The sequence below is a fragment of the Apodemus sylvaticus genome, chromosome 10 (assembly GCF_947179515.1).
Source record: "Apodemus sylvaticus chromosome 10, mApoSyl1.1, whole genome shotgun sequence".
Lineage (NCBI taxonomy): Eukaryota > Metazoa > Chordata > Mammalia > Rodentia > Muridae > Apodemus > Apodemus sylvaticus.
This window is the reverse complement of record NC_067481.1, coordinates 45,858,982-45,876,325: the sequence shown is the minus strand read 5'-3', so window position 1 is coordinate 45,876,325 and position 17,344 is coordinate 45,858,982. Positions and strand designations below refer to the sequence as shown.

Genomic DNA, 17,344 nt, shown 5'->3' with positions numbered 1-17,344 from the left:
GAGCCCAGGCTAGACCACTCCTTGGTCCTGGCACTGCTCTGTTGCTCCCCCACCCCCTATTCGTGTGGTTTCAGGGCACTCAAGGGAGAACAGGAAGCATCTGTGGCCTTTGTTAGTTCCACTGGGAGGAAAGATTGGAGTCAAAATGTTTGCTCAGTGGTTTTAGTCTCTTCAGGGCTTAGCCTGGCTCAGGGCCCGGCACCCCAGGCCCATCAGTTGGTGGCTGGAAGGGGAGGTCTAGACACAAAGAAGGCCAGGCCCCTCTGTACCTCTTCCCAGAAGGAAGCAATTGCCTTGCTGGGCAACCCCAGACTAACTGGTGACTGACTAGTAGACTATACCTGAATCCCTCTAGTGCCCAGTCATATTTCACAGTGACTAAGACAGAAAGCCCTGTTTCTGCAGCCCCCTCTCACCCACAGCTCAGCTGCGTTTGTCTACGGAGAGAGCCAACTGGTCCTGAAACCCTGTACTGTGCCACTATGAGGTTTGGGGTTAGTGATGGTAGAGTGGTCTCCAACTAGAACCTGGCCAACTACCATGAAGTGTGTGTGTCGGGCGAGGGGGGGGGGGTTGGCAGCAAGGGATGCCTGCAAAGGCAGAAGGTGCGGGCAGAGCCCCGCCTAGGGTTAAGGACCAGTGAAGAATTCCAAAACACAGAATACAGTGTTGCCACCCTGGGCTTTCCCAGCAGGAATTAGCTTGTGTACCAAATTGTTTGTGACAGCACTGAGCAGGAGACACTGGCTTGTAGGGAAGGAAAGCTTTTTAAACAATTTAGTTAAAATGTTCCAATTGCCAGCCCTGGCTCTTGCTCTGGGGACAGGGAGCTGCCTGCTGTTGGCCCTACTGATGGTGGTGGCAGTAAAAGCAGATATGGAGACTGGCCAGAGAGCTCAAGAAAGATTGCGAGGGATCTTGTGGCTCCTCAGCCCAGACAGGAGCAAAGGACAGAGTTTGCCCATGATTGGTTGCCCCTGCTTCTCGGCAGCATCAGCGGCTCTAGAGCAACCTGACCACTGTTTAACTGGGCGTGTGGGATGTGGGGATGGGGTCTGGAGACCCGCCTGTGGAAAGAGATGAAGGATGGCGCAGCAGGCCACACAGGGCCCGCCCCGGCATCTGCTCACGCCCTCTGCTCACAGAATAACCCCACCCACTGTCTTTCCTCAAAGCCAGGCATCCTTAGCTGGAAAGCAAACCTTTAGCCCAGGGTGAACAGAAACTCTGTGATAAAAAAAGAAAACAAGTGGCCCCTACTAATTCAGGATACAAACAACCCCAAGGCTAATGACCTCCATTTTTTTCTGCATTACACAGTTAGCATTGAGCTTTATAATTTTGTCCTGGAGATGCTGTGAGGCCTTAAGTGGTTCTGGCCCATCAGAATAAGACTCATTTATGTTCAGTCTAGTTTGTATTAAGTGTGTTTTGTGCTATTCTTATTCCTTTAAAAATGGTAATTCATTCATGAGAAATACGATAACTATTAACCAGACTGCCCCGTTGCTGAGCCATTTTGCATAATTGAACATATATTTTCCCAGGCTCTTCCCTTCTGCCAGGGGCACAGAGGCCTGTCTTCACATACCCACCCCAGTTGCTCCTGGCCAGCAGGAGACGTTAGGTTTGGTCTTGTTTTCTTCTTGTTTCATCTCGTGGCAAGAGTGCTCTAAGGCTGAAGTTGGGTTCAGGTTCAGGTCTTGGCCATGACCTTGGGCAAGGCTCTCCTTCCATTTGAGGCAGCTTTTCATCGTACATTACCTGGAAGAATAAGGCAGAACAGTAAGTCCATGGTGGTGGCTCTCGGCCTTCCTGATGCTGCAGCCCTTTAGTATAGTCTCTCATCTTATGATAACCCCAAACATAACATTATTTCATTGCTGCTTCATAACTGCAATGTTGCTGCTGTTATGAATCGTAATGTAAATATCTGATATGCAGGATATCTGATATGTGATTCGCAAAGGGCCATCCAAGGGGCTCAGGCAGCGCCTGCTACAGGAGGACTCTTGGTGGAACCTTATTTCTGTACCTCTACTGCTACCTCCAGGGAAACCTAAAGTGCTGTCTGCTTCCCCATCTTACCTTAAAAGGACCAGGAGATAAAGGGCCGCCCTCGGGTTTCTAGTTCAGAATATAGACTAGCAATGGCAGGCACTCCCCTTGTCCAAGCAGACGGTCACCAGGACCTGTAGCCCTTGTCTCTTGGAGCACAGGCGCCCCAGGGACAAAGCTGGGGCCAGGGCACCAGTAGAGGTGAAGCTGTGTTGGGCTGTGTCTTCTTCTGTGACATTAAACTGTACTGCATGTGCTCAGGGACAGTGGGGACAGGAGGAGGCTCAGAAGCTCTGGGAGAGAACGAGTGTGGATGGAGCCAGAAAACGCGGCCCTGTCTGCTCTGTTGGCCGTCACAGTCCTCCTCCCTCCAGGGGTAATGCTTCTTCATAACTTTGGAGGGACAGCCTTCCAGAGCCAGGGGCCTGATGAAGACTCCCAGGAGTTGTTAAGGGCCCCTCCCATTGGCCCATCCTCAAACAGATCTGGCCAGCCTCTGTCCTGAGCCTTCGTTCCTTTGCCAGTAGAGGATGCCATGGTCAAGGACAGAAGTATTCCAGGCCCAGGGAAACCCTGATTAGGGGGAAATAGTTCAGACCTGGAATCCTGCCAGGAGTAATCTATCAGCCTGAGAGTTTCCCCCTTGGACAGGTTGTAGTCAAGTAGTCACCTGCCCCCCAGCGTCATCTGTGTGGTCTGTGGACTGTTTGCATCTGAGCAAGGACATTGAAAACTCCGAGACCCAGTGTTCCTCCCTCATAGCTCAGTCCAAGCTTCTCCGGGGAAGGAGCCAGGAACGAATGTGCTTCCTGGGTTCATGGCAGCCTGGCCCTTGCAGCCACCAGCCTTCCTGACATGATGGTCTGAAAAGGAGCACACTGCAAACTGTGTGCTCCTTTTGACCTGGAACATTTGGGGTTTGGAGTGCTTGAACGGAACTTGGTGGCCCAGAGAAGAAGTGTTCTTTGGCCCTGACCCTGTCCCTCTCTCCCTGCAGCCCAACCAGTCACTGGAAGTCCCTCGCCGCTGACCCATCGGATGATGAGCACGATCCTGTGGACAGCAGCTCCAGACCCCGGTTCTCCCACAACTATCTGAGTGACAGCGACACAGAGGCCAAGCTGACAGAGACAGATGCATAGCCTGGGGGAGTGGCTCACAGCTCTCCCACCCCACAGCCTCTCCCAGGAAATAGAGGGGTACCACGGGCCCCCATTTGACTGCCGATCTGCATGGAAGACGCCTCGGCACTCTGTCGGGGAACTTTCCAGGCTGTAGGTGTCTGATAACTCCACGTGGAAGAGGCGGGGGGAAGCAGAGTCTCTGCAGAGAGAGCTTCCCTCTTGCCTCAGAAGGCCATGCTCCTAGCTCCCACCCTGGGCCGCTGTGGACCTGTCAGGTGGCCTGGCACTTCATGGAGCCCGCAGTGGACCTCCATCTCAGCCTCCTGCTCAGGGATGGTGGATAGGTTACCTGCTGGACCGCTCGAAGCCACTGGGCCCATGGGAAAGAGTCAGGAGGGAGCAGCAATGCCTCCCCTCCGCTGGGGTGAGGGCTTTCTCTTCTCAGTGCCTGCTGTCTTTTTACTGTTTAATTTAAATACCCAAACCTCCATGCAGCTGCGTCCCTGAGAGTGGGAGGGGCTGCTGCTGCAGCTGGGCCCTGTGGGATGCCTTGGGAATCTCCTCTCCATAGGCACTCTCCAGAGGCCCTTCCTCCTGCAGCCTGCTGCCAGGGGACACTGCTGAGCAGAGCTGGGGCCCTGGTTCTTAGGAGGCAGGGTGAGGAGGATGGCAGCTGGGCGCTTCTGGCTTGGACGGAGCAAGCCTTGTTGGAGTATTGGGTGCAATGAGCAGTTCTTTAAGAGCTGATCTCTTCCACCTGCACCCACCCATGGCTTCCAGCACTGCCTTCCTCTGGCGGTGTTATAGCCAGCCACTCATTCAGCGCTGAGGACCTGTGGTGGGTACAATGGAAGATAGATGTTTTGGTCTGTTTATCAGACTAGAGTCCTAACCCTTTGTCATCTTTCTTCTGCCCACAACCCTGCTCCCACACACTTACCCCAGACACAGCAACAAGTGGTCTCCTCTCAGCTACTTAACCATAAAGGTCATCCCGACCTTTCTACCAGATTTGGGGGCCCAAAGGCAGTGCCTGGTGCTGGACCCGTTTGCCATCCCCCTTCCCTTCTGCAGTTGCTTTGTACCCATCGGGCTGTGCGCTCTCTCCCTGTGGGCCTGATTGATGTAAGGAAATAAAGGGCCCTCCCTCCTGGCCACATGTTTCCCTGACTCTCCTTGCAGGCCCAGGGGGATCCAGGGTGGTCCTGGGGCAGGGACAGAGGCAGAGGTGGGATTCTGATGGGGATGTGGAAGGGCCATCTTGGTCTGTGTGGCCTATTCTCAAGCCAGGCCAGTGTCACTCCCAGAGCCTTGGCAGGTCACTCGAGATAGTGGGTGAGGAGACTGGTTGAGGGAGACAGAGCCACCACATTTGTGCTGAGGCGAGCAGGGCAGGCAGCTTGTTTATGCCCTGTTCCCAACCCCTTCTCAAAACTTTAGTCACTCCAAAGGTGACTTCTTGATCAAAATTTGGCAGCATGTTCTCTGCTCCTCAGCTCACTTTGGCGACAGAAAACTTGAGTAAGCTGGGAACACGGCCTTAGGTGCCTGCTCAGCCGCGGCCTGAAGGCCTGAGCTACACTTTGACCATGCTTTGTGGCCTTGCAAAAGTTATAGGGCAGTTCATGCCGATGAGGAAGAAACCAAAGGCCTTCCCTACCCTCCTCCTCCTCTGAACCTTATTCATGATCAGATATATTTTCCACAGGCATTAAATGGTCTGAGGAGGTGAGTGGGAAAGGCTCTGGTGACATCTGCCTGGAAAGTCAAGATAGGGAAAAGTCACCACCGAAACAAGGTGGGGAGAACTATGAAATGGATCCTTCTAGAACAAAGACACCTGTCCTCCAACAAAGAGAAAAGGCGACGAAAGTGAGAGTCTCACTGTATAGCCCAGGCTGACCTCCAATTCACACTTCTCCTGCCTCGGTCTCCCTAACCCCAGATTACAGGTGTAAACTAACATACCAGGTCTGGGGTGAGCATGTTTTCTCAAGTCAAGGAATTTATGTTACTCAGTCTACTCAGCACTTGAGCCAGCTGCCCTCACTGGCCTGGGCATGGTCCTGGTGCTAGGAATGGAGTCATTTCAGATGGCGGGCCTCCCAGTGTGGGAATGGACACTCAGAGCATCTGCCTCACCTGCTGGTAAGTATCAGCTTCTGACCTGAGCCAAGAAATCCCAGTACCTGTCCTCCAGGGATGGGAGCAAAGGCCACTGCACAAGGCCAGAGAAGGTGCCCGAGCCACGGAAAGAGAATGAATGCCTTTGTGGGGAGGGAGACTGCGAAGGGTCCTCACAGCAGTATTTGGGGCTAAGGCCTTCAAGGAGAATGATTCCACAGGTAGTTATGGCTAGGACATAAGAGGAAAGAACAGGCGGTCCTGAGACAGAGGGCTAAACAATGCTCATGCCACAGGCTGCCTGGGAAAGCCAAAGCTCACCGCCCCCCATGACCAGTGCTTCTCCCAGTTCCCACAAAACCCTCCCCTCCACTATGCTCCAGGCTATGAGGGCGGTGCTTCTTTCCCTCAGTTGCCACTCCAGAGGACCATGGGGCCACCGGAGCCTGTGTTCGCTCTGGGTCACACCTGGAGAACTCTGCAAGTTCCTAAATGCCCCCAGCACCTCTTGTCCCTAAGATGCTGTGATTCCACAAAGCTAAGCCACTGGCCCCGTGCCCTGTGCCCATCTCACAGACACCCTGCGTCCCCGTTTCCTCCCCACTAATTTCCAGCCTGCAGGAATGGTCTGACTCCAGAATAAGAGGCAGGAGACCAAAGCCCTAGGGGACTGACTCCCTGTAGTGTCCAGACACAGCAGCAGCAGGCAGTGACCCCCGAAACTGCTCCCTTTGTCCTCCAGTCCTCTTGGCAGATTATCCCAGTTGTCCTTCCCCCATCCCCCGCCCCCGTGCCTGGTGGCACAGACACTTAGCGATTTGCTCCTTAATTGTCCCCCAGCTAGGCTGCGCAGATGCCGCTCTTTAATCTCTCCTGATAAATGAATCGCGCCGCTCCTTTAATCATATGTTCATATCCAAGCCAATTTGAATCAATTTGGCAGGGAGCGTGTTGCAAGAGATGCCTTGACTGCTGCTCTCCCCCCAGGGCCCCAGAGCCTGAGTGCTGCGGTCCTCACTTTCAGCAAAGAGCCCGGGAGGGCCATCTAGGAAAAAGAGCGCCTACCTGAAGCGAGGACTTTTTAAAGTCAGCCACCTCATCTGCTTCCCACGCTCCAAGCAGGCTGTGTGGGAAGAGAAAAAGGATTCCCAAAGGCCTCAGGAGTGGGAGGGACAGGGGATGAGTTCACAGCCAGTCTTGGTCACAGAATAAAGGGCTACGTTATCATCCCTGGGAGAAAGTACTGTCTTAAATCTAACCTTAATCCCTTCTGTTCCCCCTTTCATTTCCTCCGAGTCGGGTCTCGGGAACTTGGAACACTTCATCTCTTATATAGCAACACATGTCAGACCAGACTATGCTAATTTGTCCCCGCCCGTTACCTCAACTGCTTTCATCTTCCCCTGGGCTATATCTTCTCTAAACCCGTGGCTGTGTTCTGCTTTGGGGCAGCTGCCTTCCCTTTGCTGCAGCTGGAGTCAAGGCCCAGTGAGAAAAACAGCAGAAGCAAACAGGCCACTGACACTACAACCTGGAAAGGGGGCTGACTCTTCTGGCCTCAGTTTCCCCTTTTGTAAAGTGAGGTGGTGTTGCTGGCAAGAACCTTTCTTTGGTTCCTAAGTTTAGAGTTCACTGCTGCCGCCGGGGCACCCTTGGGTGCTGAGGAAGCTGGTGGTCTGGCTGGGCTTGGCTTCCATTCTGCGGCCTCTGATGTTCAGCCCTTCTTTCATTTCCTGTTGTCCTCCCTTCCCAACCATCTGTCCAGGCGGCTGCCGGCTGCTGGGTCTTTCATTGGGAAACCGGGAAATCATTACCATTCACTCTGACCTTATTTGCAAGTCAGAGCCCTGACTTTAGAGTGCAGTAGCAGCTTCTGGCCCCATCCCACGCCTGGAGATTCTGCTAGCATTGCTCCCAGAAGCCACACACCTCCACAGGGTTTCTCTGTATAGCTTTGGCTGTCCTGGAACTCACTCTGTAGACCAGGCTGGCCTCATTCTCTCAGAGATCTACCTGCCTCTGCCTCTCAAGTGCTGGGATTAAAGGCCTGAGCCACTGTTACCACCATCCAGCTTGAGCCACATCTTTTATAAGAAGCTTTCTCTCTCTCTCTCTCTCTCTCTCTCTCTCTCTCTCTCTCTGTGTGTGTGTGTGTGTGTGTGTGTGTGTGTGTGTGTGTGTCTGTGTCTGTGTCTGTGCGCGCACGTGTGCATGTCATGTGACAGGGTCTCACTGGCTGTCTTGAAACTTACTATGCAGATCAGGCTGGCCTCAAACTCACAGAGGTCCATCTGCCTCTGGCTCCCAAGTCTTTGATTCCGTCTCTTCCCAGATCAAATTGCAAGAGTGGTCTGGAGTGTGCATTCATACCACGGTGTTAGCATTGCCCTTTTAATGATTTCAGATCAGGTCCAAGGGAGCAGTTTCCCACCCTTTAAGGCTTCTTATAAGTCTTAGGGGGAGCTGAGGCGATGATGGACCAGGTGGGTGGGTAGTGCTTCCAGGATTATCACCTGTTTGGTGAGGAGGTAACAATTGTTCCTATGCATTGAGTTACCAGGTCTCCAGCCCTTACACCTTGGCTAACATAATCCCTCACAATTCTGTTAAGTGTCATTGTCCTCTAAGGTAACTGAGGTTCAAGAGACGTCAGCAAGGTCCTCTGCTTGGATCCAGAGGCAAGGGCAACTGGAACTATTCCAAGCTTGTCGGGGTGCAGAAGAAGCAGGGAAGGGAGGGACCACTGTCGTGGCCTCCTCAAGCCCTTGTATGCTTAGTATTCACCAGGCCTGGCCTGAGCAAGAAAACACTTTTGGCGATTACAGGATAAATGGCCTAACTCACATCCATGTTGCTCTTTAGAATTTTAGACGCCCCCCCCCCCCCGCTATACATCATCACATTTGTGCTGCGCTCCCACTGTGCCAACAGTATGAATAACAGTTCTGCACGGCACAGAATGCATATTTTAAGCAATATTCACTTCATCTAATTTTGCGATGGTAAGACAGAACAATCCAGACCATTCTCGCGATTCGATCGGGGAAGAGAGCGATCCAAAGCAATAGCCATTTTGGAGCTAACAAGGATGCTAGATCTGTTTAGGAGGAATTTTACAGAGAAATTGGGTTTTCTGCAGTGTGTGCTCCTCTGATGGGTCATATCCGTACGGGAGATTCCAGAGACGCTGTGTGCTTTGTGATCGAAGTTGGTGACACAAGTCTCCCAGCAGAATACTTCTATGTGCAGATAGAATTTGCTTTTGATATCAAAAGTCAGCTATGACAGTTTTATCAAAAAAAATGTTTTAAAGGATATTAAGTTTTGACATCGTTCAGGTAAATTATATTTGAGGTGACTTAAGAGTCAAAGAGTTTCCACATTTTAATAAATTTTTATATGTTTTGTGCCAGATTTACCATCGGACTAGATTAGGGAGAAAAGCAAATGCATTTGGGGAAGAGAGGGCGCTTAGGGGATTTAAAAGTGAGGAATAAAAATTTTAAAAGGGAGTTAAAAAAAGAAAGAAAGATGCTGCTGTGTGGAGATGCAGCCAGCAGTGTCTGGAACAGTGAGTCTTTAAAAGACAGGTCAACGACTGCAGCCATATCTGTAAAATCATACGTGATGAAACAGGTCCAGTGTCGCGTTTTACCCCAGGGGCCTAGCATCATTTGCAGATTGGCATCCTAGGGCAGAGTCCAGCCCCAGGGACTACTAAATCATGGAAAGCAGCCTTGATGGGTGGCACTCTGAAAGCCTTTGTGTCAGAAGGACAGGTCCTGTGAAGTACCACCATGGACCTTGGATACACATGTGCTTGACCACCAGGCAGGTGTTTGTGACAAGAAATGGACCTCTGTTCACAAGGACTTGCTGAAATAAGCCAACAGAACAGTGAGGCAGGCTGGGGCTGAGGATGTAGCTCGGCAGAACGCTTGTCTGGCCTGTGGAACACCTGGCTTCTAGCCCCAGAATGGAAGAGGGAAAGGAAAGTGGGAGGGAGGGAGAGATGGTTTTATACTACACATGACAACACATGTGGGAAAGGACACCTTTAATCTCAACCCTTGGGAGATGTGTGGATGGATCTTTGTGAGTTCTAGACTAGCCTGGTCTAGAGAGTTCCAGGCCAGCTAAGCTATATCATGAAAAGAAAAAAGTACACAAGAATGCAGGTTAGAGCTGGGCGGCGGTGGCATACACCTGTAATCCCAGCACTCTGGGAGGCAGAGGCAGGCGTATTTCTGAGTTTGAGGCCAGCCTGGTCTACAAAGTGAGTTCCAGGACAGCCAGGGCTATACAGAGAAACCCTGTCTCGAGAAAAAAAAAAACAAATCAGAAGAAGGAGGAGGAGGAGGAGGAGGAGGAGGAGGAGGAAGAGGAAGAAGAAGAAGAAGAAGAAGAAGAAGAAGAAGAAGAAGAAGAAGAAGAAGAAGAAGAAGAAGAAGAAGAAGAAGAGTAGTGCAGGTTAGTTGAGAAATGGGGAGTCAGGAGATATGAGTGTATGTGTAAGACCTTGGGTTCTGTTCCCAGCAATGCCTGTGGGAGGGAGCTGGAAGGGACTGCGGTGAGCACCTGCAATCCCAGGTCCTAGGGCCAGTCTGCAGCACAGCCAAACACACCCTCTCTCTGCCTCTCTGTGCCTCTGACTTTGCCTCTGTCCCTTCCTCTCTGTCTCTCTCCCTCTCTCCCCCTCTCTCTCTCTGTGCCTCTGTCTCTCTGTCTCTCTCTCTTGTGTGAGTGTGTGTGTGTGTGTGTGTGTGAGAGAGAGAGAGAGAGAGAGAGAGAGAGAGATTATAAGTAAGGCATCTGTTACTGTTAGCATGGAATTTGTATGTGATTTTGAAAGTCAACATATGTGGATACTGACACCAAAGAGGGTCCTGCACTGACCTATGTGACTGACTAGAAGAATAGTTTTTTTCTTAGGCTCCCCTGTGTAGACATCGGCTGGGTAGGGTAGGTGGGGGTTGGGTAAGCCGTGTGGCAAAGCTGCCGAGGCACTGCTTGGCTCCTCACTCAGGGAATGCCGCCCTTAATGCAGCAGGCATCTGCTGGCAGGCCCGAGAGCAGAAACTGGGAAAGAAACAGATTGGAGGGTGGAAGGGTGGGGAGGAGAAGAGAATCCAAACCTCTCTCTTCCACCAGCCTGGAGCCCTGAAGGGGATGGGGGGTGGGCTTGGGCAAGGACATTCCTACTGATGGAGGAGCTGGAGGTAAAACTGAGAAGGTCATATGGTGATTTGTATATATATATATATATATACACATACATATATACATACATACACATACATATATATATACACACATACACACACATATATATATAAATATTTTCCCCCGTCTCTAAAGAGACACTTATCACTGACCCAACTTCATCCTGATTGATAGATTTGTGTATCTAATGTCTGTTTTATCCTATTGAGGAAAAGGAAAAAGTGTTCTCATCAAATCAAGTGACCAGGGAGCTTCTCCTAGTAAATCCGAAGGTTTGGGTATGGAAGAGGCCCTCAGGACGTCAGGCACACCAGAAGGTCTGGGAAGGACAGTGGGTCCCCCAGGGCCTGAATGCAATCTTCATGCCCCTCTCCACCCCCCACCCCTGGCTCTCCAGTAGAAATCAGCTACAAATCTCAGCTTGTTGGGAACAGATGGCCTTGGCTGACGAATAAGCCACCGCAGGCTGCCCCACCTGTTCTGGAGCTGGAATAATCAGCTCGAGACAAACATCGATGCTGAAATAACTCATGGCGGCGGTGAAGCGCAGGCATGACTTCCAACACTCTCATAAGCAGACCCTCCCCAGCCCTCCCTGCGCCCCAGCCCTCCCTGCGCCCCAGCCCCTGGTGGCCATCAAGAAAAGTAATGGAGCAGAGAAGATGGCTGAGACCCAAATGGAGCAAGATTGGCAGGGCAGGGTGGAGGGCAGGCCTGCGTTCTATGACAGGGCGAGACTCCCCCTGATCAGGGTGAGAAATTATGCCTCAGGGATCCTTGGAAAAGGTGCAGAGGGTCGGTGAGTGGGTGGCCTGGCCATGCTGAAGAGACTCAGTTGATTCAGGATGGGAGAGACCTGAGACTCAGATTTGTTTCATTAAAGGAGTGCTATGCAAATAGGACTTAGCTAAGAAGTGAGTCTCTCAGCTCACCACAACAGTCACAGACCTTCTTCCCAGGCTGCTGGGGGTGGGGGAGTGCCTGGTACCCCGAAATTCCCTCCAGTTGCTCTCTGCTTCCCCTCACCTCCTTGATGACATCATCAGGGCCAATGTCCCCTGCCTGCCTGGCAGAGGCAGATGAGCCCAGGGAGTCTCTGAGTCAGTGGCGGGCAGGACAGGGTGAGGCTTCAAGCAGTGGCTTTCTGCTCCACAGAGCATGGGGGTTCTGAAGCCCCAGGGCAGCACTTCTCAACCTGTGGTCACACATTAGACATTCTGCATATCAGATATTTACCTTATAATTCACAACAGTAGGAAGGTTAGTCATGAGGGAGCAACGAAAATAATTTTATGGTTGGGGTTCACCACAACATGAGGGAAAGGGTTATAGCATTAGGAAGGTTGAGAGCCACCACCACAGAGACTGGTGGTACAAAAAAAAGGAGGAGGGGGAGGAGAAAGAAGAAAAGGAACAGACCGAGGAAGCAGCAGCAGCCGCCTGATGGGGGCTCTGCAGCCTTGTTTACATCTCTAAGTGCCAAGTTTTTGTGCCCATGTGGCCTGAGGCCTCAGACATTAGAGGACAGGGCCCTCCCCTGTTACGTAGGATTATAGAAAAACCCTTTTAGAAATCAGTTCCGGCTGGGTGGTGGTGGTGCACGCCTTTAATTCCAGCACTTAGGAGGCAGAGGCAGGCAGATTTCTGAGTTTGAGGCTGGCCTGGTCTACAGAGTGAGTTCCAGGACAGTCAGGGCTACACAGAGAAACCCTGTCTGGGGGGGAGGGGAGAAATTAGTTCTGTTCTCAAAGGTGCACTGGGCCCCTGCTCTCCTAAACTGTGGATCCGCTGAGTGTCAAAGAGTTGCCACCATTGCTGTTTGTAAATAAATGTAAAAAGTGTAATAAAATGACTCTTTTTTTACCCTCAACAGAGATCAACAGTGAACTGTGCGCTGCCTGCCCACCTCCCCTGCCAGGTGACGGCAGATCTGAAGGTTCATCAGGAAATGCTTTTGTATTGATCCCCCATAGAAAAGAAAATGGCTCTTAGAAAAGGCATAATCACAATACTTTTATCACACTCGAAAACAGATCAATAGTTTTTTACTACAATCAGTCCATGCTTAAATTTTCCTGATGCTATTACATAGTTTTAATTCTACATATATTTATACACGTTTTATACAAAACAGATATCAGGCCTGTAACCCCCAGTACTCAGGAAGCCGAGGGAGGAAAATATTAGTTCAAGGCCAGCCAAAGCAACTTAGTGAGTCTCTGCCTAAAAATTAAAAGGGGGCTGGGGGCTGAGGAGATGGCTCAGTACGTAAAACTCTTGCTTTGTAAGCTGAGGACCTGAGTTCAGATTCCCAGAGCCCATGCAAAAGCTGGATTCATAGTACAGAGCTCCAACAACAATCCCAGGAGGCTCTCTGACCAGCTAGCCTGGAGTACTACACAGTGGTGAAGAAGGTAGAAGGTGAGGACAGAGAGCCAAGGCCTTCTGACCTCTGCACACGGCAAGCCTTTCACCCACATGCATATGCATGCACACATGATGAAATAGTAAGAGTGGGGTACAGCTCCACTGTGTATCATCTGACTAGCGTGTGTAGGACCCTAAGTCCAATCCCTAGTATTAAAAAGTAAAAAGGTTGATTTATTTCACAACAAGACTCAAACTGGATTAAAGTACGTAAAAAATAAATATAAACAAACAAACAAACAGGTTGCATTCCCAGCCTTGTCTCTGGGGGATTCCGATTTAACTGGTCTTGGGTGTGGCTCCAGCATCATTTTTTAAAAAGCTCTCCATGTGGTTTTCGTGTGCAACCAGGCTTGAGAAATGCCCTGCGCTCCCAGCACTCAGAGGTTTCTGCGAGATCCTTCCATCAAGACTGTTCAATACATCCGTCTCCCAGGCCGCAGCCAGCAGAGCAAGCAGCTCCAAGGGCTGCCAGCATGGACAGGCTCGCTGGGAGGGCGCGGCTCCTCAGGCGCCTCCTTTAAGGTGCGCTGGTTCCTCTTCTCACCAGGTGCTCGTGCTCCGTCTCTTTCTCCCTAATGTGCTCAGCACTGGTTCTCGCCTTGCAAGGATAGCAGACCCCCCTTACCCGCCCCTTCTGAGCAAAATTCCTGCCTCAGGAAAAAGCGAGAACTTCCCTGAGGGCTCTACTCATTTGGCTGTTCAGGTGGCTGCCTGCAGAGCAAGGACCTGCTGAGGATTTGACAGCAGATGTGGAAAAGGGAGGGATGTGATCAGGATTTGAACCCAGCACATCTCAGAGAATCTACGAAATGGCTCTGTCTTAAGGTGGTGGCCGAAGCATCAGGTTTAAAGAAGTATGCTCTTGTCTGTGAGTGCCTGCTCTCCGCTTGGAGCTGGCCTTGAACTTGCTTTCTGGGAATTGCCTCTGCATTTCTGATCCCTACCCGCTCACGCTTGGATCCATTCCTCCCTCCCGTCCCCCACTCCATGCCTCACTGGATGTTGGTGAAACAAATCTAGCTTAAAATAATGAGCAATCAGCTACCCTGATGCTCATTTTAGGGGCAGGCTGGGCAGGGCTGAGGGAAGGGGTAGGGAGCTGAATCATTTATAAAGCTTAATAAAGATGCAGATGAGCGGTGCAGAGTAGAAACCCCAGAGCTGGGCTTATTCATTATTCAAAGTTATGCAAATGTCACCGGGTCCTGTGTGATAGAATTCTGCCCCTCGTCCCTCCCCCATTCCCACCCCCACCCCAGCCGACAGATCCAACCCACCTTGTGTTTCCCTTCCTGCACTTAGCAACCCAATTCCAATGGTGCAGGTTAATAGGGATCCTAGATTGCCCTCTCAGCCCAACGGTTTTCCAGAGGAACTGTCACACGCCCTGGTCTTTAGGTGAGCTTCTCCAGGCCCAAGGATACCCACAGAGCGAGCTCTAACAGTGCTCATGTCCGTGTCTTCAATGTCTCACATTTCTGTCTAATGGGATCGATATCCTGAAGTCTAATATAAATCCCTCTTGCTGCATAGAATGACCAACAGAGAAATAACCTGATTCTCTTTAACCACTCTCCCCGAGGAGGGAAATAAATGCAGGTATGCCTGGAGTCATTTTCCAGCCAGAGTCACCAGGCCAGCTCCTCTGGTTGCCCTGTTTTGGTTTTCCAGACAGTTGAGCCTCTTCCAGGTTGGATTCACATCCCTTAAACTCTCAAGCCTGTTCAGTAATATCAAACTTTGCAAGAGTTGAACCAGTACGGACCACACTGCATCTCTCCTGTTTTCCTCACGCCGTCAGACCACCGAGGCTTCTCCCCGCTCTGCGCCAGTCTTTCCCCACCAAGACCTCATTTGTCAATTTGGTGAGGCTGAGAGATGAAGAATTGGGTCAGAGTGGGGAGCGAGCGGCATCGATCGCCTCGGCTCCCCCTCCTTTTCTGGCCTGGCTCTCCTCCCTGCATAGCCCCAGTCTATTTTTAGCCTGCCTCTGTTTTCCTCAGTCTGGTTGGCAACCACTCCGGCCTCTTTCCCTTCATTGCCCTTATCTCTCCCTTGCAGCCTGTGCAGACCCCAGCTGCCCCTCCTGGGGACTCCTAGTGCCTCACAATTGCTTCTGATTTCCTTCCATCTTGAAGATATGTAGGGGCTGCCCGCGAGGAGATGCCTGGCCGCGCTCAGGCAAACGGAAAGCAATGAGATGACGCAGTGCTGTGCAAATCCTCCGCTGTTCCAGAGGCCCGCCCACTGTCCTCCAGCCTCTCCTGACCAGCCTCCCTGTGCCACCTCTCCTGTGACCCCATCCAATCACGACTGTGAAAAGCTCCCTTCCTCCCACCTGAACACACTGGGCCTCGGGCTCTGGCTTTGTGGTCCTTTAGTCCGCGGGTTCTCAGCCTTCCTTCCCTGACCCCTGCTTCACCCCGTTATCCCCTCACACCAGCTCGGCCGGCCCGGCCGGCCCGCTCACAGTTGTAGCTTGCATGGGGACTCTTCTTGTAAAGCCTAAGCCTGCTCAGGCAAGGGTTTGGTAGCCTCCCCCAGTTGTCCTTTCTCTGCTTCTGCAAGACATCGGTCTCCCCTTTTGGCTGTCACTGACAAACTGAATAAAGCTGGATATTTTGGAAGGGGAGCTGCAGCTGGCTGGGGGAGGAGGATTGGGAAGCAGAGGAAATAGAAGGCAGGCGGCGGGCCTCGGAGCAGGGGCATGCGCCTTAGCCACCGGCTCTTGCCTGCTTTGTAGGCACGAGAGTTGCTGAGCTCACTCGCAGGGTGCAGGCCCTTCTCAGCATCCGGTCTATCTGACGCCCCACCTCATGCCCCCTTGCTTTGTGGCTCGTTCCTTTTCTTTTTCACCCAGGACCTGGCTGGCCTCAAGTTCACCCTTATAGCCAGCATAACTTGAACTTCTGGTCCTCCTGACTCCATCTCTTAAGTGCTAAGATTACAGGAGTGTGCCATGCCAGGTTTAAGGGGTGCTGGGGTTCTGAACCTGGGGCTTCCTGCATACTAGGCAGACGCTCTAGCAAACGAGTCACATCGCCTCCGCACTTCATACTGTTCTTTAGTAGATACCCAGTGCATGGTGTTTCCTTGATGAGCCACTCATGGGAAGCCTCAGCTCCTCCCAGAATTTCCTGTCCTTCTCTAGTCTGATGTCCCCCAAAGCACTAGCCACCTTCTCATGTGTTATAATTTACATGCATGTACCTTCTTTTGTGTTATAATTTATACATGCATGCATTGCTTACATGTCTGCTCACTACCACCATCAGCTCTATAAGAACGTGAATTTTTAGAAATCATGGCAGAATACAGATAACATTTATCATCTTAGCTATTTTAGGTGTGTAGTTAGCTCAATGGCATTAAACACATTCACACGGCTGTGTAACCAACTCCCAGAACTCTTTTCATCCTCTAAAGCTAAGGCTCTGGACCCAGAAACAAAGCCTCCCCTTGGCTCCTCACAAGCCACACTCTCTGGCTCTCACCGCTGGTCGCTGGTCTGAACCGCACAGTATTGGTTCTTTTGTCTCTGCTTAATCTCACTTGGCCTGGGCTCATTTCAGCCATGACACAGCGCATGTCAGGGATCTCTTCAAGACTGACTACTATCCCATGACATGCACAGACTACATTTTGTTCATCCACTCATGTGTAAATGGACATCTGGGCCTTTTCTGCCTTTTGGCCATTGTGAATAATGGTGCTATAACCATGGATATATAGATTTCTTTTTTTGAGACCCTAGGTTCAAGTCTTTTGGAAATATATACCCAGAAGCAGAACTACCAAATCATGGACTATTTTTTTCTTTCTAATTTTTTTTTTTTGAGGCCCTCATGCCGGCTAGTTTTATGTCAACTTGACATAAGCTAGACTCATTTGGGAGGAACTGGGAAAATGCCTTCAGAAGATCAGGCTTCAGAAAGCCTGTAGGGTGTTTTCTTAGTTAGCGACTGATGAGGAGGACCCAGTCCGTTGTGAATGGTGACACCCCTGGGCTGGTGGTCTGGGTACTTATAAGAAAGCAAGCTGAGCCAGCCAGGAGTGAGGCAGAAGCAGCACCCCTCCACTGCCTCAGCATCCGCTCAGGACTCCAGGTGCGCCCCTTGTTTGAGTTCCTGCCTGACTTCCCTTAGCCACAGAGCATGACTTGATAGTTGTAAGCTGAAAGAAACCCTTTCCTCCCCAAGTTGTTTGTGGTCACGGTGCTTTATCTCAGCAGCAGAAACCCCTAACCAACCAAGACAAGCTCACTCTGCTGTTTTAGAACAGGGATTTCCTCTGTGTGTTTACTGATTGTCTTAGTTTCTTTTCTATTGCTGTGACAAATATCCTGGGGAAAAAAAGCAATTTAGGGAAGAAAGGGGTTTATTTGG

The 17,344-nt window shown here is 51.1% G+C and overlaps 1 protein-coding gene across 10 annotated transcripts in view; it reads left to right on the top strand.

Moving 5' to 3' along the window:
* Positions 1-4,337, top strand: part of Myo18a (myosin XVIIIA) — a 103,091-nt gene extending 98,754 nt beyond the window's left edge. For all 10 annotated transcript variants that reach the window (XM_052197101.1, XM_052197092.1, XM_052197095.1 and 7 more), the window contains one exon: positions 3,056-4,337. In XM_052197101.1, coding sequence (XP_052053061.1) covers positions 3,056-3,200 — 145 coding nt within the window. In that variant the 3' untranslated portion in view covers positions 3,201-4,337. The remainder of the gene's footprint in view (positions 1-3,055) is intronic.
* The last annotated feature ends 13,007 nt before the right edge of the window (positions 4,338-17,344 follow it).